Consider the following 26,837-nt stretch of genomic DNA (forward strand, 5'->3'; position numbering starts at 1 on the left):
TCTTTTGTGTCTTTTATTCGGGGTAAGTACATGTGGCACCCTATTCAAAACAATGACGATTAAGGTAATGACTTAATTCAAGTCACCTCTGGACTTTAATTGCTCATATGTGTTACAACAATATGTCTGCTCATGTTCAGAACATTCTGCACACTCAAAACACATCCCACATATCTGCATCTCAACCACGTCATTCAGGTTGACTGAAAACAGCACATTTTGATCCTAACTTGAAAACACAGATCAAACCTATTTGAGACCATGTTCAAGCCTCCAAATCATTCTGGAAAATAAAACTTTAGGTTTCAATGTCCAAATCTACACACACAAGCCAAGACAGAAGAAAACCTATCACTATCACACGTCGGCTTACAATTACTTCATGGGCTCACAAGCCAAACAAATGTAAATATAAATACACAATGTTGGTGTACAATATACAACATTTGTTGGTGAACTTTAAACTGTCAGCTCTGTCATACTCAGGAGTTCTCACAAGCAACCTCCATTTTGTGGTGGACATTGTGTCCCTCCAGCTCAGCAGCCTGGATGAGCCTGTGTTGTTGTGCTTCTCTTCCCGTTTCACCATGTTGAGCTCTCTTCCATTCTGCACAGTGTCTGTGTGTCTGTTATTTGTGTGCCTTCTGTTCCAGTCTATTCATTTCCCACACTTACTGAGTGGGAGTTTATGCTCCGGGCCAGAGCTCTACATTGTGCAAATCACTCCCACCTCTACGCTGTGCTGTATCCAGATCCTTCTGACGAGCACACACAGCTTTCAGAGGAGAGGCTGTTCTTCTCCCGTAGTCATCATCAGGCACTGGTTTAGACTCAGTGCTGTTTGTATGCTGCATGTGGACCTGGAGGTTCAAACGGTTCAATAACACATATTAATAGAGAGGAACTGATGAATACATAAAACATGTGCTGTCAATAAAAAACAAACATCACTATGTGAAAATCTACATCAGTTCAACACTCACACCACCCACCTGCCCGCCCGTCCGCCCCTCAGCTCCAGCCTCCTCTGCTCGTGGGTGGAGTTCCATCCACCGCCGTGCTGAGGCTGCTCGAGCACAGCAGCTACAGCCCGCGCGCACATCACTGAAGTGAAGCGCGGGCCGGACGTGCAGAGAACGGAGAGCTTTAAACCACCGCGACTTCCTGAACAACACACCGGAGCGGAACTATCATGTATGATACCTCAGTGAGAATTTAACCCTCAACTCCTTCTGACCGAGCGACGGGACCGAGTGTGTGAGTACTGCACTGTGCTGTGTTCTGTCGGGAGAAAGTTTCAGAACACACACCGACAGATGTAAGAGCCTTAACCCGGCTTTATTTGAAGTAGTTGAATTGAATGTAAGGGTACAAGTGTGTTGATACTGTTATATATAACAATGGTTTTATGAGCGAGCGTGATGAACATAATCGAATTTTCAGTTTAAAAGCAGGTCATGTTACAGGAATAACTCCAGGTAGGATAAGATAAGCCTGCTAGAGTAAGATCACATTTTCTTTTCACTGTGTTGACACGACGCAAAAAAGCAGTTATCGTGATACCGTGCAGTGGTTCCAAACCTAGGGACTGGGACCCCTATAAGGGTCCCGAAATTAAGACAAGGAAATCCAGAAAAACTAAAAAACAAACTACACCCAGGGACCAGGAGAGGGCTGGGTGATGTGGAAAAATATACAATCACTTTTCCTCCCCTATATTGATAATATTGATATTTATCAGGATATATAATTTGGTTATTCCGCCTGTCTGAAGAAACCAGAGGGTTTATTCTTTCAACTTTAAAATAGTTTATTGACAAAATAAAACAGTAATGCAGACATTTAACTGTGCCAAATATCATTATCTGGCTAAGTACTACTTTTACAGCTCTCATATGTTTTAGAGGAAGAAATCTGAATAAAAAGTGCAACATTACATAACGTAAACATTAAACTGTACAAACAACTGTGCCCTAAGAAAACAATAATGTTAGCTTACCTTGTAACGTCACTGACGTAACAAAACAAAACAAAGTAGCTTTGGCAGGGCAGCAAATGTCTCAAATATTTATACAACCCAGACAAAGTGCATCACAACAGTCTTGGCATATTACAGGTACAACTGTAAAATAAAACAAAGTCATATTTATCATGCAGTGTTTCCTACACATTAATTTATTTGTGGCGATCCACCACAATATCTTTTTTGGCAGCCACTTATTGATTTTCTACTTTTGGAGCTGTGCTTCCTTTTCTCACCCATTCAAGACAGCACATCCATCAGTGCATAGCATAGCAATAGCATGATGTTACATACTATGACACAGTGGATGGTGGTGATACTACCGAAGTAGAGGAGGAGCATTTACTGCTGTCGGCTTGACTGGAACTTCCTCTCCAAAGAAGACGGCTGGCCTCATCATCCAGATCAAGCCCCCAGAAAAAGCGCCAGTATTATAAGCCACTTTTCGTAGTGGTCAAACTGTGTTATTAAATCGTCATGTGATGCACTGTGGCCAAAAAAAGACTTTTTCCTGTAAGCTAATATCTTGATAGAAACGTCTGTACTATAGTGGCCTCACAACAAGTGTCACAGAAATGTTTAAAATTGCTTTTAACATATAACTTGTCTCTTTCTTTATATTTAGTGTGTTGTATTTATACTTCTGCTTTTTAACCTGTAAAGTGCCTTTGTGTACCCTGCAAAGCACTATATAAAATAAATGTATTCGTAGTATTATTATTAGAAATGGTAATAAACTATTTAACTAATTGTACCATTAAATGTGGCATTAATACATTTGTTTAAAAATGTATTACTCTATTAATAAATAGACTAAATTATAAAGTAATTCATATTTTGATATTTGGCAAGAAAGAGGAATATTGTTCAATAGTTAGAAATTTAGTAGAAATGGATTTACAAAAACAACATTGAACAATTAATAAGTACATCATTTAAAAATACATTATTGAATTCAACCTCCATTAACAATGGAATTTAAAAATGTATTTCATGTATTTCAAAATGCAGTTCAAAAGAGAGAAATCAATAGCTGGATTAACAAATTTAAATAAGAGTGCAGATATGATTCAGGCGTTTAAAAGGGCAATTTCCTTTTCTATCTGCATTTCCATTCATCCACTGCTTTTCCTTTTTTTACGAACTGTTCGATTGGCCTTGTCATGTAGCTTCTCCTTTTAGCCTTTCAGTGACACTTGTTGTAAGAATTGTTTCGGGTGTTCTCGCACAGACACACCCCTCTGGAGCATTCAAGCGCTAGGACTGGCCAGCCATTCAAGCGCTCTGATTGGCCAGGCTCTCACACGATGTCGTGGGATTTCAGGCAAAGCTATAGACTAGTATTTTAGCAATTATGCTGCCCAGTTTAAGATTAGTGGTAGACAAGTACTCAGCTCTTTTATTCAAATAAAAGTAGCAATACTATAGTGTAGAAATACTGTGTTGCAAGTAAAAGTCCTCCATGTGTATGTTTTTCTTACAAAGCACAAAATGTATTTCAGGTACCAAATGTGAATTGAATGAATCATGAAGAATGGCACATTTCAGAAATATGCATATTACTAGATTGCATTCATGCATGAATGTTTATGAACCTCACATTAATGTTGAAGCTGGTAAAAACCCTTACTTTATTTACACAGGTATAATGTTTGTTCTTAATCATTAACATTATATCATCATTCATTTGGTTGTATTAAGCATATTGGACTTCACTTAAGTTAATGTAGTAGAGTTGCACGGTACCCACGCTACCCCGCGGTGCCAAATCGTAACGTTTCTGCTATACTAGAAATTCTACATGACAGTACTACCGTGTTCCATGTACAGGCTGAGGAATGAAGAGTTAAAGGATGTCAAAGTATGAAGCACCTAGAAAATGCATAAAAATATAGTTTTCACAGGGGATCAGTTCCTGTTTATTGTATTTTGTCCTCTATGGTTTATTATGTTGGAGAAGAAGCATTATTGTCAAATAGATTTTTTTAAAAGACAGTGGATTTGTTATCCTAAGTTGATTATTTATATTAGTTAAACATAAATTAATGTGCAAAGGAAACTGAATGATTATTTAATATCAACCATATAAATTAGAAGTATTTAAATAATTTATAAAATAAGTAACAAGTTCATAAAAATAATAATAATAAAAAAAGGCTGCAGTATCGCGATAATACGGAACCGTGATACTTTGTCTGGTATAGTATCGTGGTTACTCATTTTGGTATCGTGACAACTCTATAATGTAGTGGAGTGAAGTTAGCAGAAAATGGAAATGCTCAAAAAACGTGTAACTCAAAACTTTACTTTATTACAGCACTTGAGTAAATGCACTTTCCACCACTACTTCTTTTACAGAGTTATCAATACATTTTTGTAGTAGCATCTTCAGGGCTGTAAACTAGTGGTCGCCACTCGCCAAATGCGACTAAAATATTTCCCTGGCGACTTAATTTTGGAGGGATACATGCCACGGGGCAGGTAAATGTTTGTCCCGATGGTCGTGCTCTTGCAATAAATTATGCATGATATAGCAAAACATTGTAGTAGCTGTAAAGTGATAAATTATGACGGTAGCAAACGTTAGTGCTAAACCGGCTATTTGTTTTGTGTCGCAGTGAAATAGCTCCCCCGACGTCACCGCTGTAGAAAATAGTTCCCCTCAGAAGCAACGTAGCGTGCGCGTCACCGCTCTTTATAAGTTTGGCGCAGTGACTGTGATTCGACACCTCTAACTCATGAGCTGAGGGAAGTTGTACTTAAGTTGTGCATAATTTCTAAACGACTTCCTTCAATTAGGTTTCAGTATGATAATCAAGTGGCTTAATATGAGAACAGTTGTCACGTCACAAAACGTGTAAAACCACGGGTCTATCAAATCCAGTGTGAATGTTATTATGGTACAGTCGCCACTGACAAGTCTATTACAGAGCCTGATAGTTAATTAATGAGTCTTTCCTTTGTCAAAGTTTTGCACTGTTCAATTTGCAATGTTATGAAATGTAATTAATAATATTACATTTTATTTCTAAATAATACTTTGGCCTCTTTTCTAAGCATGTATTGGTATATAATAGTGTTATCTCTAAGTACTGAAAACAGATGTATATGCAACAAAAAGAGGCAATTTATTATTTGGCCGGTAAAAAATTTACTTGGCCGGTAGATTCTTTCATCTACCGGTCCCCTTGGCAGGTGAGCCAAAAAGTTAGTTTACAGCCCTGAGCATCTTGAGTGCATCTGTTGCCTGATTGGATTTGTGATCCACTTCCTGCAGTCAAACATGAGTGGAATTAATACTCCTACATATTGAGGGAGGAGTCCAGCTCAGCTTCAGAAATGCACTTTTCAGACATTGTTATCTCAATTGAGATGAAACTCCCTTATTTATATTCAAAGCAAAATTAAAACTCTACTAGTACATTTATTTACAGTTGGATTTGCTGAATACAGTGTGTAAATTGCATGGATATAGCTGACTTTTTTAAAAAAATGTCACAGTAACTTTAAAGTGTAGTGTGCAAAATGGCAGATTTTTATCTCATAAACAGATGCATTAAGATAATTAACACGAGTTTAACAACTTCTGCCAGTTGCAAAGAGCATGTTTTCAAAACAGTACACAGGTCACCCAAAAATGAATAGTGCAAATAAACCACAGTATACTTTTTCGCAGTTGGCTTAACATATTCATGACCTTGCATTAGTTAGCAATGATGACTATTCCCTGGTTGACGTCCAGCATCAATTTTGTCAATTAACTTACTTTTTCTTCTCCAGATGAACCTATCTAATCTAATCAATGACAGTGAAGAAAGACTAAAACTGTGGCGCTCAAACTCTTGCAATACCTTGCGTGACCTTCCAAGGGTCAATCCTACTGTTGAATGGCTGGCCAATCCTGACTCTTGATGCTGTAGAGCAGTGTTTGTGAGAACGTAGGTGGGTCGATGGTTTCCATAATAATGCTGCACCGCACCTTCCTTCTACTAATTCTGGGTCACAACAAAAACATTATGGCAAAGTTGAGACAGAAAATTTCCACGCCTGATTCTATTTAACAAGTGTTTTTTTTGTTTGTTTTTACGATTTTTACTATCAAAACAAATGGAAAACGGATACAGGAGCAAGAGGGTCAAAGTTCAAGGCGCACTGTCATGATGTAGTAGTATTAGTAATAGTATGTCGTAGTATGTCCTAATGGTGTGTACTTTGTAAGGGCAGCTGCAGTACATGCTAAAAATAAAAGTAAAAGGTTTGCAAACCAGAATGCATCTGAAGTTCATCTTCAGATAAGGCAGCGGTAGCAAGCATTTCTTTTATCCAATGACAGTATAATCAGCGTAAACATGAACAACGTATTCATATTATTACACAAATTCGTGTTTTGTGCATGTTGATGTTGATGTAGATAATCACTGGAACTAAGGGAAAATAGATTTAAAAGTTTCTGTTGCTGTGATAAGCTGTTTCCTATTTGCAGAGCTTACAGGGCGCAACTGTTGGGTATCTGTTTAAAACACTCCCACACTTCAGATGATCGTGGGGAGGATTTGAAGTTCCAGCTTGCTTTGACTGGGCCCAGCCTTCTTTGATTCTGAATTCACAGATTTGGTATGCTGAGCAGCATCACAGCAAAGTACCATGATCTACAACACATGCAACAGCTCACTAGTCTCCTGGCCTTAAGCAGTAAAATTTAATCAAAAGAAATAAAATAAAATGTATTTGTCATAGATTGTCCGGTATACTTCACACTCAACACTGCACTACCTGGGGTCCTTAGCAAAACACGAGCCAAGTATGAAGTTACTAGGATGAACGGTTTTGAAGGACAGGGGTTCCTTTTTTTCTAATTGGGTGCTAAACTAAACCTTATTCAGAAGATTAAACTGACCTTTTGAGAAAGCTGTGTAACGCTACCCAACACTCATCAACCAGCACGTAAGCAAGTTAGCAACCAGCTGATTAGCATCGAACCAGATTATTTTAATGAGCTGATAGAAACCAAAAACAGAGCTGAAAGGATAGCAAATATTGCAGAAACAGAATTTCAAATTATGCTGCTGTGCCTGCTGGATGTGTAAATAGGAAAATTCACCATATAAACAACCTGACAACATACAAGTGCTGTGTTGCACCCAAGTGACCCAAAAAGTCAATAGTTGCATCTTTAAACAGGTTTGTGTTTGTCATTGGTACTTAGCATCTTCTAAGATCCTCTGAAAATCAAACTGAGAAGGGAAAATTTAAGGCTGACCCGAACAATTTGAAGCTTCTACTACTGCAATGTTAGTCCACATCCAAATCAATCTGAAAAAGAGGCAAAAGACTAAGGCCCTGTCCTGCCCTGCACACACAAAAACTGGTGCGTGCAGGTGATACGAGCGCACAATACATTATTTGTGAGCAGAAAACTACACTTGTGAGGAAGCAATTCTACTAAGTGTTCTGCGCATGCACAAGTACAGTCCTGCAAGCTGTACCCATACACACTCATAGGAGGAAGGTGAGACAGTGGATCATGTCTCCACTCTTGTCCTTGCCCCCCTTTATACTCATATTAAGGAAAGTATACAAACAAATAATGAGTTGCAAGTTCCTCATACTTGTGGTCACACCCCAACCTCCGTCACAACTTTGAATATTCGTGGGTAATCCTAACTAAAGCTTAAAGGGACAGTTCAGGTTTTTTGAAGTGTGGTCATATAAAGTACATATCTATAGTCGATCTGTTTCCTACCGTAATCACCGATCAGCGCAGCCTCAGTTTGGAGAAGTAGAGAGCCGCTCCAGCCCAGAGGCTCAGCTTTGTACTGCAGTGAACGGGGTTAAGCAAAAAAGCGAAATTTAACCACCTAAAACAAGACTCACCTATAAAAACTATAACAGTTCAAGTGTACGTTGTATAGAGAAAATTCACACCGCTTTACATTGCCGTCAGACCGGCCTTTCTTTTGGCACTACATTTTCTCAACCGTAGAGGTTCTACGGTCTTTTAAGTTTTGTTTTTATCGAAAGTAAGTTTGAGAAAATGTAGTGCCAAAAGAAAGGCCGGTCTGACAGTGATGTAAAGCGCTGAAAATTGTCTCTATACAATGTACACTTGAACTGTTATAGATTTTTTTAGGTCAGCCTTGTTTTAGGTGGTTAAATTTAGCTTTTTCTCTGGACCCCGTTGATCGGTGATTACGGTGGGAACAGATCGACTATAGATATGTACTTTATATGACCACACTTCAAAAAACATGAACTATCCCTTTAAGTCCTGTACATGGTATTTGGAACAACCTGGAAAGACTCTTGAGTTGAACCCAAAGGTTTGGAGCCACTGCCGTAGGGATGCAAAATGAAGTGCAGTCCCTGCAGGTTTAGTAGATTGTAACTTGAAAAAAAAGTCATCTGATGTCTGAAGTTCATGTCTACTAGTCAGTCTTTATGTGTATGTTGGTGTTGCCTGCTTGACAGCCCATATGTGTTGTGTGTGCTTTTGCTCATTTGCTGTTGCATGTATGTGGTTCCTCCTCAGTTTCGGCACAGAGACTTCAGGGTTGGTTCCACCGTCCACACGATGCATATGAATAGCTTATTAAATCAATGGAGTAAGTATTTAGAGATTAAAATACTTTCAACTCTTTTTCATTCAAATTCTGACAGTAAATGCATACATTTCATTGACTGTGTATTGTACAGGAGTAAGTGATTTTTTGACAGCTAATATAAAATCAATTTGAGAGAGAAATCACAACGTCATCACCTGTGTTGAGCTGTGATCTGTGTGTGCAGTGCTGTTTTGCTTGATGTCAGTGTTGCGTTCATTACAGCAGTTACAGTGTGTGTTAAAACTTTGTGTCTCCTGTCTGTTATTGGGCCTTATACTGGTCCCTCACTCGAGGGTAATTGGAGAGGTTGTGGTTCAGATTCACCTCTCCAATTGTTGGGCTGTTCCTGATTAGAATGGACATAATCTTAATGTTACAGACTGGATTGCAATCTCCCCAATTTAAAATGATTAAATATAAAAAATGCTCCATATTAACAAACTGAAATCCTGTCAGGTCACAACCCAGTCACCAGAATAAATGTTGGCAAAGTACTAAACCACAAATGAGTGAAATCTTGGTTATACTTGGAAAACGTCATGTTTTGGCTTAAAGTACCCGTGTTACTGGCCACAAACATGGCTGGGAATTGTCCTGAGGGCTCCTTTTGAAAAATATTCAGTGGTGTCATGTTCAAAAATGCTGGAACGCCATGGTCCCTCATCAAAACTATCCAGTGGTTTCACACTTACAAATGGTGCTTGAAGAAAGGCTCCTGTTTACAATCTGAAAGTCCTCTAGTTTGTGCCAGGCATCAAATGAACTGTTTGAAGTATTTGGATCTGCTGTACAGTGATTGTGTTTAGCTCTGCATTGTTCTGAAGCAGAAAGACCTTTGCTCAGCGTCCCGCCTTTTGAAACATGTGCAAAGATGGTGTGTCAGTAAAGTGTCCTATTACCTGCCCTCCATGTTTAACACATTCTCTAGATTGTCTTTCTATCTTAACTCTAACAAATGGCCTCTTGTTCAGAAAATTTACTTAATTCAGGTAAAAGAATGTTTACAAGTAGTAGAAGACTATGAGACCTCAAAGTCTTCAATATAATGTTAATTATAAAGATATAAAATGAATAATTATTTAAATAAACGGTTTAGATTAATATAAATGAACAAACCCATTGAGATGTTATTGAAGAAGTTATTTAACATTCAACACATTATTCTTTTCATTACGTATTTTCATGCAAATAGTTCAGTTAGATCATTTTATTAAATTACAGACATTTTTATTTCACAGTGACATCACGTACCCCTGCCTCTCTGTGGCTAGCTCAACTTCTGCTTCCAATGGAACAGTGTAGGTTTTGGTTGATAAATGGTTATCATGATCATCTTTTTTCTTTAATACTAATTTGCCTGAGCTTCAGGGACTGTGCTCGCTTCATTTTTGATTTAGAAATACAACCATAGCAGTAGTACACCAAGCATCAGATTGTGCTGATCCCAGGCCAAAACAAATACCTGCATCTGAGAATTTAAATTTAATATGGAGAGTCATATCTTTGCACAGGCTGCATAGGCTGTGGCAGGCATTTGAAAAGGCAGATTTGTTGTTAAGTGCAGTGGATAGATGCAGAGAGGGGTGGAAAGGGAATCGTAATGAACTTCTTCTCCTGCCTTCTATGCGCAGATTTGATGGTGATTCTCTTTGGCCAGGGATAACACTGATCATCAGCAGCATTATGTCCTCTTAGCCCTAAGCCCTCACCTCATAGATGCTAAATGCTAAGAATAATCTCACCATTAATTACAGTATAGACGAACCCTGTGAACTTCATCTTAGCATCTTTGTGATGTCTCACTATGCACTCTGTTCTTTTTTCTATGATAGTAGGATTAGGCCATATGACCGTATCTACAGTGTGACAGTAGAAATGTGTCCACTGGTTGAAATTTGTCTACCTTACATATGCATTTCATCAGAGAGGTCAGAGCAGAGGGTTTCCTGCAGGGCAGTGCCCCTGGAGCAGTTTTGGGGTTCAGTGCTTTTTCGAAGAGCACCACAGCACAGAGATGGTGGGAAATCATGTCCATTCTATCGGTCGTGCTGATTGTACTCTCACCACACCACTGTAGAGATCTGGGAAAGATGACTCCAGGCATACATGTAATCAGGGTGTTGAGTCCCAGAGAGGTAGGCTGGGTCAGAGTCAGAAGTTTTTAGGCATTGGTTGGCTTAACACATGATATCAGATCTGTTGACTCAATAAATAAACAGAAATGTTAAATCAGTTTGTGGTTTTCGAGGTGGCAGCCTGAATCTATTTCTTGCAGTAGTGCTGGGTAATTTTTTTTTTTTTTAAGATTTTTTCTGGCATAGACACCTTTATAAGCAGTAGACAGATAGGAAATACGGGAGAGAGAGGGGGATGTGACATGCAGCAAAGGACCTCCGGCCGGAATCGAACCGGGGTCGGCTGCATATATGGCATGCGCTCCGACCACTCGACCACCTGCGCGCCAGTGCTGGGTAATTTTTGAAAGCCTCCAGTAGCTGATAGCTCACACTCGTATCTAAAATTGACACATGGCTAAACCCCTCTTATTTCCCCATCATTTAAATGTGATCAGGGTACAATTATGGCCCTTGTAGAAACTGAAGCTATAGTGGAACCCAAGGTGATGATATGTGGCTTCAGCTACTACCACCACTACATCAACTGTACTACATGTCACTGGATGTTGACTTTGCCAAAAATGCTGCATTAATGTTGGTTCTTTCTGGATGCATGTGTTCAAATTTTCCTCACAAACTACAGATTGAAGTGACAAAACAATGAGTTAATTTGTTGTGACAGTGGTGGGAGACAGTGGAAAGGAACAGAGATGAGCTATTTCTACATGTTTAATTACCTCCAACATTTTCTAGCCCTCTTATCCATCTTTACTTAGACTTAGACTTAGACTTAGACTTAGCTTTATTGATCCTTTGGGATGACTCCCGCAAGGAAATTGAATTTCCAGCAGCTTACACATAGAAAAAAGGAGAGGTATAAAAATACAGTATAAATAGACAATAAAATCTTAGACAGTATAAGATAAACAATAAAACTCTTAGAATAAACAGTAAACAATAAACTCTTAGCTATATATATAAGAAAACAAAATCAAATAAGATAAATAAATGTAACTGTAGAGAACTGTATAGGGGATAAGTACAGATAAATAGGATAAAATATGGGCTATACGGCATTGTTTTTTACAGTGGTTAAATGACATTAAATTATTGCACTTGAGGGGTGGATCAAGTTATTGCACAAAGAAGTGAAAAGTTGTTCTCAAATGGGACTTGGGAGGAAGAATCTTTTTCTGCCCACATTTCCACAAGCAATCAGTTTGTCAGCCTGATGTGGGATAAAATCAGCATTGTTTGTTTGTTTGCTTATATGGCAAGACTCAAATTCTCATATGGCCTGAATGCATTTGGAACCAGTCACGATTTTTGTTGAACACTACTTTAAGTTCGTGCCAAGTTACATCTAACCCTTCACTATGATTACACAATGATGTGTCAGTTGTTAACATTTTTATTTACTTTTTTACATCATCTGTTCAGGCTACTGTCATAACAAATGTCTCATATGTTAAATCTGATTAATGTGAGGATGGCAATCAGTAACTGTGGGCCGCTGTCTAACAAATTGACTCCAGAAACCCATGCTGCTGTCAGCCAGCAGCAGCACACACTGAGTTGTCATTGCAGTAATGGGGGCAACACTAGATAGCGGAACACAGAAATTGGTCATCGGCTTTGTCTATATGCTGTTTAGGTAAAACATCTTTGCAATATTACGCTGACATAACAGTTCATGCACAATGGAATACCTAATCTACAGAAGCATTATTTTATGATGCAGCTGATCCAAGGGTGACTCAGCGTCAGCATGTCTATATCAGGCCATACTGTAGTAGTATTTTTAACAGAAAATGCGTCGTCTCACACTGCTTTCATACATGTTATGTCACGCATTCACCTTTCGCCAAAGCATACATCAAAAATGTTGCACACCTCTTCAATTTCTGTACAATGATGTCATCAAGACTGTTGAGTGCCCTATCATAAATCAGACTCTGTCCACTGCCATGCTGAGAAAAAATTATAAAATCTTCTGCCTGCTCTCCCGTGTCCTCTTCCTCTACCTATATACAGGTGAAACTCGAAAAATTTGAATATCGCGCAAAAGTTAATTTATTTCAGTAATTCAACTTAAAAGGTAAAACTAATATATTATATAGACTCATTACATTTAAAGTGAGATATTTCAAGCCCTTATTCGTTATAATTTTGATGATTATGGCTTAAAAATTATGAAAACTCCAAATTCAAAATCTCAGAAAATTAGAATATTGTGAAAAGGTTCAATATTATAGGCTCAAAGTGTCACACTCTAATCAGCTAATTAATCCAAAACACCCGCAAAGGGTTCCTGAGCCTTTAAATTGTCTCTCAGTCTGGTTCAGTAGAATTCACAATCATGGGGAAGACTGCTGACCTGACAGTTGTGCAGAAAACCATCATTGACACCCTCCACAAGCAGGGAAAGGCTGAAAAGGGTACTTGCAAAAGAAGTTGGCTGTTCTCAAAGTGCTGTATCAAAGCACATTAATAGAAAGTTAAGTGGAAGGGAAAAGTGTAGAAGAAAAAGGAGCACAAGCAGCAGGGATGACCACAGCTTGGAGAGGATTGTCAGGAAAAGGCCATTTAAAAGTGTGGGGGAGCTTCACAAGGAGCGGACTGAGGCTGGAGTCAGCGCATCAAGAGCCACCACACACAGACTGATCCTGAACATGGGCTTCAAATGTCGTATTCCTCTTGTCAAGCCGCTCCTGAACAACAAACTACGTCAGAAGCGTCTTACCTGGGCTAAAGAAAAAAAGAACTAGTCGGTTGCTCAGTGGTCCAAAGTCCTCTTTTCTGATGAGAGCACATTTTGCATCTCATTTGGAAACCAAGGTCCCAGAGTCTGGAGGAAGAATGGAGAGGCACACAATCCACAATACTTGAAGTCCAGTGTAAAGTTTCCACAGTCTGTATTGATTTGGGGAGCCATGTCATCTGCTGGTGTTGGTCCACTGTGCTTTATTAAGTCCAGAGTCAACACAGCCGTCTACCAGGACATTTTAGAGCACTTCATGCTTCCTTCAGCAGACAAGCTTTCTGGAGATGCTGACTTCATTTTCCAGCAGGACTTGGCACCTGCCCACACTGCCAAAAGTACCAAAACCTGGTTCAATGACCATGGGATTGCTGTGCTCAGCAAACTCGCCTGACCTGAACCCCATAGAGAATCTATGGGGCATTGCCAAGAGAAAGATGAGAGACATGAGACCAAACAATGCAGAAGAGTTAAAGGCCGCTATTGAAGCATCCTGGTCTTCCATAACACCTCATCAGTGCCACAGGCTGATAGCATCCATGCCACACCGCATTGAGGCAGTAATTCATGCGAAAGGGGCCCAAACCAAGTACTGAGCACATGTGCATGACTATACTTTTCTGAGGGCTGACAATTTCTATATTTAAAGCCCCTGTACAGACTTTTCATTTAGTGTTGATTTTGGCGGCCCCGCTGGACGAAAGCGGTAGTGTTTTGCCGGAATGAAGACTGCATTTCCCATGAGCTCTAGCGCCCACTGTCGTGAAGACGTTTGTCTGGCCGCCGCGTGTAGATTTGTTTTGGAAACGTCGGAAAGACGACGGGTCTTTCTTTGAAAACTTTTTTTTTTTTTTTTAGCAGCTATCTGCAGCGTGCATATGGACGAGGTAATTTGTCTATTTGTATTTCTACTTAATATAATATGCCGCCGGTGAAACAAAGTAATGCTGCTGTTACGCTGCAATTTCCCAGCTATATATATTACCCACGGTGCTACAGAGCTAGCATTACAGCAAAGTCACAGTGATTGTGATGGATGTTTTGTTCTAAGTAAGAAACTGAATCATTTATAATGACAGAGGATATTACCGATGCATCGTTGCAGGTCGGCTGGGCTGATACACACAGCTGAAATGGATGCGTGATCTAAGACGTTTGTTGTCGTTTTCACGAGTGTAGTGTCAAGAGCTAATCTAGTGGTAACGTTAGCCAGCTTTGTTGTAACAACATGAATTCATGTATTGCTGTAAACTACGTCCCGCATTACATTTCATAAATGAAATAACATTTACAAACCTGTCTAGGAGGAATCGGGCGAATTATGGATCCGACCCTCCCTTCAAGCCCCGCAACTCTCTCCATCTCTGGAAGGAATCGCCAATGTTTATCCGTGTTTTAGCCCTAGCTCGATCGGATTCCCTCTCTGCCTTTCGTTGGTCTTCGGTTCTAATTCTTTTTCTTTTCTTTGTCTCATTATCAGCCATGACAAAAGTTTTAGCTCGGTTAGCACTGGCTAGCGTAGCAACAAAACAGCTATGCCGTATCCTTAATGTCGTCAGTTCCGGTCTGACTGCCGTAAATCGTTTCGTCAGTGGTCCGACCCGACCAATGCCTTTCAGAGGTATAGAATTAGACTACTTAGAAAAAGCGTATCTTCACGCTGATGGGCTCATTTGCTGTTGTAGGTAACAGAGACACATCAGCAGAAACCAGAGACTTTTCTATATCCAGTTAAAAACTCCGTACAGGGGCTTTAAACATTTTTTTTTATTGATTTCATGAAATATTCTAATTTTCTGAGATTTTGAATTTGGGGTTCTCATAAGCTGTAAACCGTAATCATCAAGATTATAACAAATAAGGGCTTGAAATATCTCACTTTGAATGTAATGAGTCTATATAATATATTAGTTTCACCTTTTAAGTTGAATTACTGAAATAAATGAACTTTTGCACGATATTCTAATTTTTCGAGTTTCACCTGTATTTATATATGTAATGGTCTGATTGGTGTGCTAACAATTTTGACAGTTTTGACTTGACTCACCTGGGGAATTGTGTGCTCTGGGTTCTGGCTGTGATCATTTAAGTTAATGATATTGAATGGTTCCACTTTCTAAATGAGCTCATGGTGCAGCCGGTGACACATGAAGTGATTTGTGTGAGTTTTTCACAAAAAGGTGGCCCCATTTGTAATTCAAAAGGCCCAGTTTATGTATAACTGACTTTGAAAAGCTGGAACATTCATATTGTTCACAAGAGCAAGTCAGTATTGCATTAGTTGGGAATGGATTGATAGTGATTGATCTGCAGTAGTAGCTCCCATACATCCATCCATACTGCCAGAGGCTCAGTGCACAGAGCACAGGGATTGCTGTCACCCACATTAGTATGCAGTATGATGTTTGGATGACATCAGCATGAAGGTCTAGCATACCAAATGGTTACACCCACATAACATTGTGTGTCACTGATATGTAGCCTGTTGAAAGTGTTGCTCCACAACCAAGCTTGTGTCAATGCCATTCAGAAGGACACTCTGATGGACACACTCCACTCCACCATGAATTGTTGATTTTTGTTACTTGATTTATTCGTTTGTATAGTTTTCAATTTTTTGTGAAATTTCATTATACATTCATGTCGTTCATAACGACTTTTCAACTATCCTGAAGCTCACAGTATCAATGGACAGGAACATTTCAAATGTCAGCTTGAAGGAGCATCCTTCAGAGAGTTGCTCTTGTCAATATCATGACACTGTCCTGAAACTTCAACTGAGTTTAAGGTATATTATACAAAATATTGCAATCTACTGCCACAAACAGACACACTAAAAGGACTTTAAAGTTTTATTCACATTTCATAAGTGAATTAACAACTCAAAGGTAAGCTAGGTTGCTGTGAAATATGTATGCTAGCTTACATTGTGTGCAATTGTGGGAGACTTACTATAAAATAAAACTGTTGTTGAACCATTATCGTGGTCAAGTATGAATTGCTAAACCTACATTTTCATGGTCTTTATCCAGTCGCACACGATGTGCATTTGTCAGTTGAATTGCTTTCAGAAGGCCAGTGTCATTACTTATAAAATGTATGAGCATTAAAACAAGCACTGTATTCTTTTTCACTGTTCATGTTCTACATCACTAGCGTAACCCACTGCTTTGCTATCCACCAAGTGGGGTTGAGGCCACAGCTGTAGTATGTGTGGCATTGCTAGAGCTTATTGATCTGATGTCACACGATCTAATCCATGTCTGCTTTCCATCTCTTCCTTCAAGATCTTGCAGTCAAAAAGTGGAGCTCTGTGAGTGTTGTAGTTCTGAGATGAGCACTTTGGAAAATCTATGAAGCAATCAACAGCCACTGTGGCTTGGCTGAGGCAAGTTTAAGATGTCAGGCTGCAGCCAAAAATGTTATGGCTAGCGGGCTACAGCCAGATTAATGCTCTGCTGTGGTGCAGTTGCCCTTGCTGTCTACATACTTTACACCTGATGTCACCAGGGCTGTGAAGTCAGAGGATGCAGTTATCCACACCCAGACTCTGAATGGAATCTAAATTCTAGACCAAGATGGCATTTATTTTCCATTATGATATGGAGCATCTGGATATTACCCATCTTTGTGTGTATGTTTTTTTTTTTTCACACTTTGTGACTTTTGGCTTCAAGTGTGAACTCAGTGGGTCACCACCTTGGTGACCAGACCAGTTGCCAGGGTGGATGTTGGTAGTTAATGGTTCTGTGAACCACTTACACATTTGTATGTGTCATTGGCTATGGCTACGTACCGTTTTAGCCTTTCTGCAAATGTTTATGGGTATAGGGGATGATGGGGCACTTACCAGTAGAGAAGGCTGCCAAGCCAGTGACCACAGTTTGAGACTACGTTTCAGCATAATGTAAGCCTGACACGGGGGGCAGTAGGTAATGTGGGCTCGTGAAGGCTAAGCAATCCCTAAAATGACTATTTTAGTCTATTATTCAAATATAGTAATGTGTGGATTGCAGTTCTATCCACAGGGGGGTCAGCAGAGTGGATGGCCTGATCACAAAAATGAACATGATTAATAGGAGATGTAATGAGGGTAGGTGATATAATACATCTTTAATCAGAAAAATATTAATGATAATACCTGCAGTGATACCCCAGTAGCAGAAACACATGCAAGCACGCACATACTCTCTGCTTTAAATTCACATCACGTTGTAGTCTGATCCTTTGGACATTCCTCATAAAAAGTCCTTGTTTTGAGAGACGAAGCTCTGGGAAAAATCGTGCTATGGTGTGAAATTACTTCTACGGTAAACCTTTCATAAGTGGCATTCCTTATCAGGTGGGAGGACGTCAGCATGGCAGTGGCCAGCCCTGGTATTCCTGTTGATGGTGTGTGTGTCAGACGCAGGTCAGACTCACAGCCGGTTGTGAGAATGGCCCTTAACCGCAGACATGCACTGTCTCCTGCATGTTGCTTATGTAGATTTTCCATCTTAACCAAGAATAAAACATAAAAAGCTGTTAACAAATAATTTCTTGGATCAAATGCAAACTCTCTGAGGCAGAAGTGAGAACACAACTGCCACATGAATTGTTGTTGATGGCAAAATCAGTTTTCAAATCTTTTTATAATATTGTAGTGTTTGCGGCCCAACAATGTGGGCTAGCTAGCGGAATGATGAGAACCAGGTTTTATTTAAGCGATATTACCCTCGAGGGTGTGCTTTAACGTCATTTGAGCACGACAGTGATGCGGTCAGGCGTCTCGGTCCGCAAGCAGCACTGAAGTGCTCAAATGACGTTAAAGCACACCCTCGAGGGTAATATTGCGATTATACAACTAATACTAACAAAAACAAAATGTATAATCAAAATATATCCATGTTGATGGACAATTTGCTCTCAAATTTTAAAGGTTTTTGCGAGTGTGCGTCGCGTTTCCATGGAAACACATGGGGTCTGACTAATAACTGAAACAAAATCAGTCACGTCAGTAGACTCATATGTGTAATGGAACGTAGTTTACCACTCCATCAAATAATCCAACCCTTAGTAACGACCTAGCAACAGAAAGGATGTTCTAGTCCCAGATGATGAACTCTGACATTAATGTTTTATCGCGGTCTCTGAATTTCCCGAACTAAATCAATACTGCACAGATAAACAGAAAATGCTTATTTTTATCGCCCAAGTTATAACAAAGATGTTGATTTTTTTTCTTTTATATTTTTTATAAAACGTTTTCACCGCGGTCACAATAGTGTCTCTCACACTGAAGGGAAAATAAATAATAGCCGGGGCGTCTATTTGTTTCAGTCACTGAACAGACCAGGTGTTTATTTGGGACCAGGCGTAATTCCTTCCTCTCAAAAATCCGGGATGAAAATGTCACAAACTTCTCCAGCTTTTCTGTGAATTCTCTGGCATCCTTCTGGGCAATAGTTGTCTTCTGCAAGTGAAGTTGTTGCGGCGGAGGAAATGATTCAGCCGACCAGCACTCGCGGCAAACTCCTCATAGTTTCGCCATCGCCCTGATCATTTTGCGGGACACTCTCTCGTGGCGTGCCCGTTTGCTGATAACTCATCCCCACATGTTTATCTCAAGCTCCTTGCTCGCTCCCAGCCTGGCCCTGTTGCTGTCCTCCTCGGACAGACGCTGAAGCCAATAAATCAAAATTAACAGCAAACCGATCCATTTTGTTGCCTATTTTGCCGCCGTTTCCTACTCCAGCTCTGAGAGGTACAATGTTGCCATGGAGATGAATACAATGTTGCCACAGACTTGGCGGAGTAATAGTTTGAGTAATGAGTCAGGCGTGCTGTCATCCTGATTTGAGCACGGTCTAAATTTCTTGTTGACCATTCAGATTGCTTGGTCGGAACTACTTGTTGTATAATTCCCTTTTGTGCAGTCTAATAACGGTGTTGGAGGAGTGCCCAGAACAACAAAGGCTGATAGCCGAAAACTGGCTAGCTAGCTAACTAGAGTGTGTAACAGCTTCTCTTCACAGAATTTTCCCCTGAACCGCCTGCCTTTTCTGTCTACTACTTTCCCTTTCGTCCCTGACCCCTCCCCCAATCCCAAACTAGCCTATCAAGCTGAACTAGGGGCAACTCTTCCCCCCATGAACTCCCCATCATTCCCTCCCAGTACTCCTGCAGGGTCGCGACAGTATCTGAGTTTTTTTGCTTGTGAAAGATCACAACAAGCAGTCTGCCTAAACTGCAACTGTTTGCCTACAGATTATGGTCAATATGGGACCTGTGTGCTGGTTCAGATGGAGCTAATGGTAGATGGGGAAAAAAAACAAAGTAAAAAATTGAATGTGGAAAAAAGAAATGGAAACTGAACAGGAAAGGAGACACAAGTCATTTACTAAACTGGGTGCTGTAGTTTTTGCCAGTGAATACTAAAAGAAAGTTAACAATACTGAAAAAAGGAGCTCCACAAGTGCCTGTGGGGTAGCTAGCTTGCCAGCCATCTAACTGATTCGCTGGTTGGCTGCGCCAACACAGCGACATTTATATCTAGTGTATCTCATTTATTCTGTTCATTTTCCATTATTAAAGTTAAGCACTGCTTTTATACATATAGCCAGAGACAAATCCTCCTCCTCCTCCTGGCTCTTTTCACTCTCACTGGCCTCAGCTCGAAAGCCTGCCCTGCTTCTCATGAAAGGTTTGCAGAAAGTAGCTGCTAAAATTGCTCTGTCCATCTGTGACCTTAATATTTATTCTTGAAATCAAATGTGAACAACAAATCAGTTTCTTTCTCTTTTTTATTTACTCTTCTTTAAAATGTTTCTGATTACAAAACGTTGAATTACATTTGCTAGAAACAATATTCATCCATCAGTAAGTTGCACATGGCTGTATGGAGGACACGGTAATGTGAAGGATAGTGATACAGTGAAGATCTATAGCTTAAAAATACTTGGGTGTGAACGTCTGTTGGTAATAACTAACTTAAATGTTAATTTTAATACAGCCATTGTTCATGTTCCCAGAACGACAAGGATTAAGGTTGCATGTCTGCTGTGAACGTACTCTGCCGTGATGAAGAAACAGGAATCCTCTGATGTTAGCAAGTAAAATTGAGGTTAGCAAGATTTATTCAGACAAGATGACGCAGTATAGACAGGTTTTTAACAGAAAAGAAACTAAAAACAGGTAACATTCTTTAAGCAAACACACAGGCAAAGTCCAAAATATGATGAAGCCTGTCTTACACCTGGGTTAACTGCCAGTACAGGGAGACACCTATTATTGGGGTGTTCAATACTGTTTACAGTTGATGGAAATGTTATTATTCATGTACAGTATGTGGGCGGGACATTTGTTTTAGCTTTAGAAGTGGTGTGTGACCAAAACATATTTGGGAACCACAGCTTCAATAAAACTATAGGCCTATTGAGAAAGAAAAAGGAAGGACAGACGAAGGATTGAGAGAGTAGACAGTGGAGAGAGCAAGAGAGTGACAGCTACATGAAAGGGCTGCACTGTAAGCACTTATCTCTGACAGTGTTGGAGCTGAAAGTGTAGTGATTGTTTAGTCTGGAGCCAAATGAACAAAAGCAGCATGAATAGCTGGGCTGATTCCCATGGTTTGATTGACAAAACCCTGCCAATTGTGTTAACGTGTCAGCATGTGCTTTCCACCGGCGTCATCGTAAAGGCAAGTGAGGCTGTTGTTGTGGGAAAAAACAAACTCTGACCTTCAGTGTTGTCACCCCAGCCCTCTGTGGCCCAAATTAGGTCAGGGCTACCCCCTTTGAGAGGAAAGGAGTGCAATGGCAGGGCTTCTCTGTAGGAGGTGAAGTTCATCTTGCATCACTTTTTAAACCCAGCCACATTGCTCACATTGTGAAATGCTCCCATGTCATTTTTTGGCAAGTCCAAGTCAAGTCTCAAGTCTCTTTTGGTTGTAATAAGCATCCTATTATACACCGCATACCATGGAAAATAATAGAAGGTTGGGCACACCAGATATCGATTAGATTTGAGTTTGATTCCCACTTTGTGCAGTGGTTGTTTTTTTTTAAGATTTTTTATGGCATAGACACCTTTATTAAGCAGCAGACAGATAGGAAATATGGGAGAGAGAGAGAGGGGGATGTGGCATGCAGCTAAGGACCTCCAGCCGGAATCGAACCGGGGTCAGCTGCTTTATATGGGATGCGCTCTAACCACTCAACCACCTGCGCGCCACTTTGTGCAGTGTTAATTGATAAATAAAAAACTATTTATGGCATTATTTTTGAAAATAATGTGCCTTAAACTTTTGCACAGTACTTGTGATGCTGTGCTCTTAAATGAGAGAGGTAATGTGCTGTAAATTATATGAAGAAGAATGAATACAGGAGCTAACTGGCAATACTGATTTTGTACAGATATTTGGAAAAGAAGATAATAAAATCCAACTCTTGTTACCCTTGAAGATGCACATCTTCAGTGCACATTTTCTTCAATACCTGCTCTTTTATGCTGTGGCCACTCTGTTATCAGCCCTTATCAGAAGTGAAATATTGAGAATAAACCTTGACACTCACTTGACCATTCTAAAGAGTGTCTGTGTTATCCATCAGGCCTGCATCTATTTTAAGCCTCACATTATTCACTGTCTTTGTTTCCTGCTGCAAAGTGGAAGCACTTTACCTCATCAATGCAGCTAAGAAGTGGGAGAGTGAAATTAGACCTTTTGTAAACCTCTCTTTCATCCAAGGTCTCTTTCATACTGTGAAAAGCATAAATTTCCCTTTCAGTTGTAACACAGTCTTTTTTTTGGTGTGCAAATCAATTATTTTAGACATTGTTGGACGGATGTAAAACAGCATACTGTATATATTAATGTCGATATAGATATAGGGTATAAACACATTGAGTTGCAAATTGTTGCTGGTTCAGTGACGTTTCCATCTTGACAAAAGGATAATCCCTGTCATTTTAGTGGGATTATGAGTTAAACTCTGAGGGAATAAAAGTCAGTCTCATTACTACATTGTGTTCTGGTACAGTTAGCCCTTCATCAGGTTAAATTTGAAAAAATGTTCACTCAGTGTTGCACCTCATTATCCCCGCAATTTAAAAGGTAGGTTCAGTGAATCAGACAGATAAAAAAAAAAATAAAAAATTTAGTAATTTTTCACCTGTAGCACTACTCCACTTTGTGGGGCCGTCAAAATCCATTTGTAACACATTTGAAATAACATGTAATTTGCTTCAAACACAACCTGAGTGGTCTTTAAACACAGGAGAACTGAAGCTATCACAGTACTTCCACTGCCTCTATTGAGTGACAAGCTGACATTATCCCTGTGTAAGTCAGGCACAAAGTTAGCATTAGTCATCAAACAGTTACCTGCATCCATGATTGTCCATGTATAGTGTTGACCTGAAAATGCTTCCATACATTATGTCTCACATCTCAGACCTTACAACCCAATGGCTATCGTCCGATGATGATTAAGCTTCCGGAGGCAACCACCAATGTTTCAGGGCTTCTGTGCAGCCGCCATGAACAGTTTCAGTTGAGCTACTTTCTTCCAGTGAAACTGTTCACAGCTGTTTTGTGGATCAGAGATAATGACCAATCCAAAAATTCGAAGGGCGGCCCAACGGTGGCGAAGAATGTTTTTTTTTGTGACAGGAGTCTGACACAGGCCAGCAACCGACTGATGGCAGTGCCCTATAGGTAAAAGATTCATGACGTAGTAGAGTTTAGAGTGGTTCCATACTGTCTTGCATTAATCAGAGTTATAAGTTAATTGGTGGGCAATGGTGGCAACGTGCTTTAGGAGCCAGTAAAGGCATTTAAAACCAGCAATTATGGCTTCATGCTCCATATTAATCACTGGCTCGAATGCTGCAGCGACTGACAAGCCTACAACATGAAAACAGTGCAAGCTAACTATTGGATATTTCATAATAGATATTTCATTATAATCAGTGACATATATTTACATTTGAAACAATGTGGCATTGTTTACATTTGCTTCTGCTTGCTGCCATATTGATGCTGGCGTGATGGTGGACCCAACATGAGCGTTTAGTACATCTTGCCTATAAGTAGTGCAAGGAGCTTCAATAAAAAGCTCTATGGCTTGTGTTCATGTCAGGAACCTGAGACAGTGCAACATGCTTTGATTTCTTGTAATCTATGACCGCCAAAGACAAGATCTACTCAAAGAATTGCAAGAAATTGGCTTGGAAGAAGTATCTCTTAAAGGAGTCATCACCCGGAAATCGCAATTTCTCTCGTTAAATCATGCATATTGGTGTTGGACCTCTGTTGAAACTTGCCTGAAAAGCTGGAGTTTGAAAGTGGCTTATTTTTTTCGCTTTGGCTCTTTTTCCGAACAGGAATAGCGCACAGTAGTGCGCGTTCCTAAAGCACGAGATTTTGACTCTGCTCCTGTGGTGACGTTACCACAGGAGGCTACTTGCATATTAAGCATCGGCTCACAGCCGTCCTCAGCCAGACTTTCTGAGTGAGCACGCCGAGTCTGCTTATTTCTCTGTCATTTTCACGCCATACATCGTCACCGCCAGCATTAAAACTCAGGTCTTACATGTAAAACACAAGTGTGAAAAGTAAGAAGGAAAAAAAAAGAATTTACCATTCAGAGACATCCTGCTGTAAACGTGTCTCTTCCACCGTCTCTGCCTCTTCACTCTCCCGTTCAGTTACCGACTCCGGCTCGTACATAAATGCCTGAATTCCGTAAGGTTCGTCATTTAGTGTGTGCGCCATGACAGCGGGCTGTTTATGTTGTGGAGTCTGTGTGCATGCAGGCTCGCCCCCCATTCCGGCTCTGTCCTTCCTGCGGCCAATCAACGCGCACCTCATTACATATTAATACAATGCACATCTGGACCGGTCAAAACCTCGCGCATAATCTCACGTGAGAAAGTCGCGGTATGAAAAAGGGTCAGAACAAGCTCTATGTTTGATTTTTTTTTAATTTTTTTTTTTCTAATAAGTTTTAAGAATTGATCCAAAGCGATCCAAGAGGGACTGGATATGTAAAAAACCAGGTGATGACTCCTTTAAAAGTATTTTAGAAGTAGGGTCAAGCAGGAGGGCAAAATGCTGTTTTTTCAAATTCTTACAAGACACTGGTCTATATAGCAGGATATAGTGCACTAAGGTGCTAGTCCCATAGATGTCAGCAATGCAACTTTTGGATGCCAGCTGCTGTAAAACCCCGAAGAAGAAGAAGAACCACTAAACCACTGTGAAATTAGTGCACTTATTATTGTTAATATTTTCCCGTATTGCAAAATAAACAACATAAAACTTACCATAATTGGTCAGGTACAGCCACCCGCTGTACAAACTAATTCTGATTAAATGCGCTGGTTCTATGTCTCTCATCGTGGCACGGAGAAGGCTGCTCTGCCACTGCAGCGGAGGACAAGCTAACAACCATGCTACATCCATGCTAGCTTCCTCATCGACCTGTAACTAAGCCACCGTCGTGCCACTGCACACCTGGTCAACAGGTGAACCAGCGGGTTCAACGTCTCCACCTTTGTTCGTCCGTCTTCAGATATTCAACATCTAGGTCCCCTACACGAAACATCTCCACACAGCAATGCAAAGGAGTGACAATAATAGCCTACCCTGCTAGACCAGTGTGACCTCAGACCATACAGGCGAATGCTTGGGTGGATGTGGATCAAATACTATATGAGCAATGGTGTTAGCAGCAAGTGACAGCTCAGCCCTCAGGTATGGTAGCAGGCATGGGAACAACTGGCAGCATAAGTACAGTGCCATTATGAAAGGTGTGCATTTGATCTATGTGTCATTGTAAAGAATATGTTAAGATGCTTGTGTGAACTGACTAGTTAAGACTAATTCTTCTCACAGCTTGTGTTATTTTGAGGAAATGAATAAGTTCAGCACATAACCTAAATATAACCTTTAAGCAGCTTCAGCCTAACCTGTGTCTCCGTGTGGTTACTTTCCTAGCGGATATCTCCAGGATGTGTGATGTGGACGTGTCCTCTGAGCCCTCTAGTCCCACCCTGTACGGTGAGTCTTCAGACAAATACTACCATGTGGACCGCTGGCAGAAGCTCCGCACCGCTGTCCGCAAACTGGAGTTCTGGGAAAACTTTACTGCTGAGCTAATTGGGAGTGGCTTCTTCTCCAAAGTCTATAAGGTATTCCTTCTGTCCTACCCCTACTTGCTCTTGTTGCCGGCCTACGCGTGAGCTGCCATCAAAGCTTGCTTTGTTTCAGCCACTAGTTGGGACATTCTTGCCATACCGTGATTGGCCTACCAGCTTTGGCGACGATGGGGGTGAAATACTCATCCCCAGCTGAAACCTTACATAACGCCTAATGTGACACCAGTGCTGGAGTGGAGCATGAAAAGATGATTTTCTTACATTGTCTCTGATGAAATGAGCCAGAAAGAGCCACAGGATGGCTATGGGGATTGTGAAAGTCAGAGCTTTGATGTGTCCAGATTGAGTGAGATTTAAAGGCATGTTTGTGCTTTCTAATTTTGGACTAATGTTCAAATTGTATCAGCTTATAAAACACAAATCAGGTCTTGTTTTCCTATCTATACTTCCAGATTCCTTTAAAACTGCTGTCATACTCTACTGTGAATCTTATATCATCCCTGCTACAACCACCACTGCTGTAACTGCTACTAACAGACACCACTGCCCTTCAGGTGATTCACAACAGTAGTCGGAAGGTGATGGTGGTGAAGATCTACAAAAACGATGTGGACCAAGACAGCATAGTAAGAGAGATCAGCCTGCTGCAGAAGCTCTCCCACCCCAACATTGTCAGGTAACAGTCCACTCACTTCTCCCTGAAGCCTTCGTGATTTGGCCAATGGGTTCAGTTCTACTACAGCAAAAAGCTTGAGGGTTCCTCTCATATATTTAGTCTCTCTTTTCAGTCTCTACAGGATCTACATCCTCCCTCACATCACAATTTCACCAACACTCCTTTGTCCCCTATATTCAGTTTGGTAGCAGTAATTATGCCTTCAGTAGTTATAGACCAGTGTGACAGCAGTACCTTCTTAAAGTAATACTGCACTCTTACTTACTGCAATGCTAGAAGGTATTCAATGGTCCATACAATTGAGTTGATAAAACTGAAACTGACTTTACAATACAAGATACTGAAAAGATTTCTGCCAAATCCACACTATGCTCTTGATTTAAATGAGAGTAAATGTTTAACAGACTTCAGTCTGCTTCCAGGCCATTAATAAATCTCTGTAATAGACACTATAAAAATTCTATTAAAAAAAACCTATTGAAGGGTTCCAAAATCTTTAAAAATGTAAATGTATGATCTT

General features: G+C 40.2%; 1 protein-coding gene across 5 annotated transcripts in view; it reads left to right on the forward strand.

Annotated features, from left to right (window-relative positions):
* The first annotated feature begins 1,026 nt into the window (after window positions 1–1,026).
* Window positions 1,027–26,837, forward strand: part of LOC115582134 (dual specificity testis-specific protein kinase 1) — a 41,494-nt gene continuing 15,683 nt past the window's right edge. The window contains exons 1-4 of one of the 5 annotated variants that reach the window (XM_030417906.1): window positions 1,027–1,318; window positions 8,553–8,625; window positions 25,481–25,674; window positions 26,196–26,317. In XM_030417906.1, coding sequence (XP_030273766.1) covers window positions 8,595–8,625; window positions 25,481–25,674; window positions 26,196–26,317 — 347 coding nt within the window. In that variant the 5' untranslated portion in view covers window positions 1,027–1,318; window positions 8,553–8,594. Of the gene's footprint in view, window positions 1,319–8,552; window positions 8,626–24,658; window positions 25,238–25,480; window positions 25,675–26,195; window positions 26,318–26,837 lie in introns of those variants that run through there. The other 4 variants (XM_030417905.1, XM_030417908.1, XM_030417907.1 and 1 more) reach the window with 4 other exon arrangements.

The sequence above is a fragment of the Sparus aurata genome, chromosome 5, assembly GCF_900880675.1.
Source record: "Sparus aurata chromosome 5, fSpaAur1.1, whole genome shotgun sequence".
In the NCBI taxonomy this organism is placed as follows: Eukaryota; Metazoa; Chordata; class Actinopteri; order Spariformes; family Sparidae; genus Sparus; species Sparus aurata.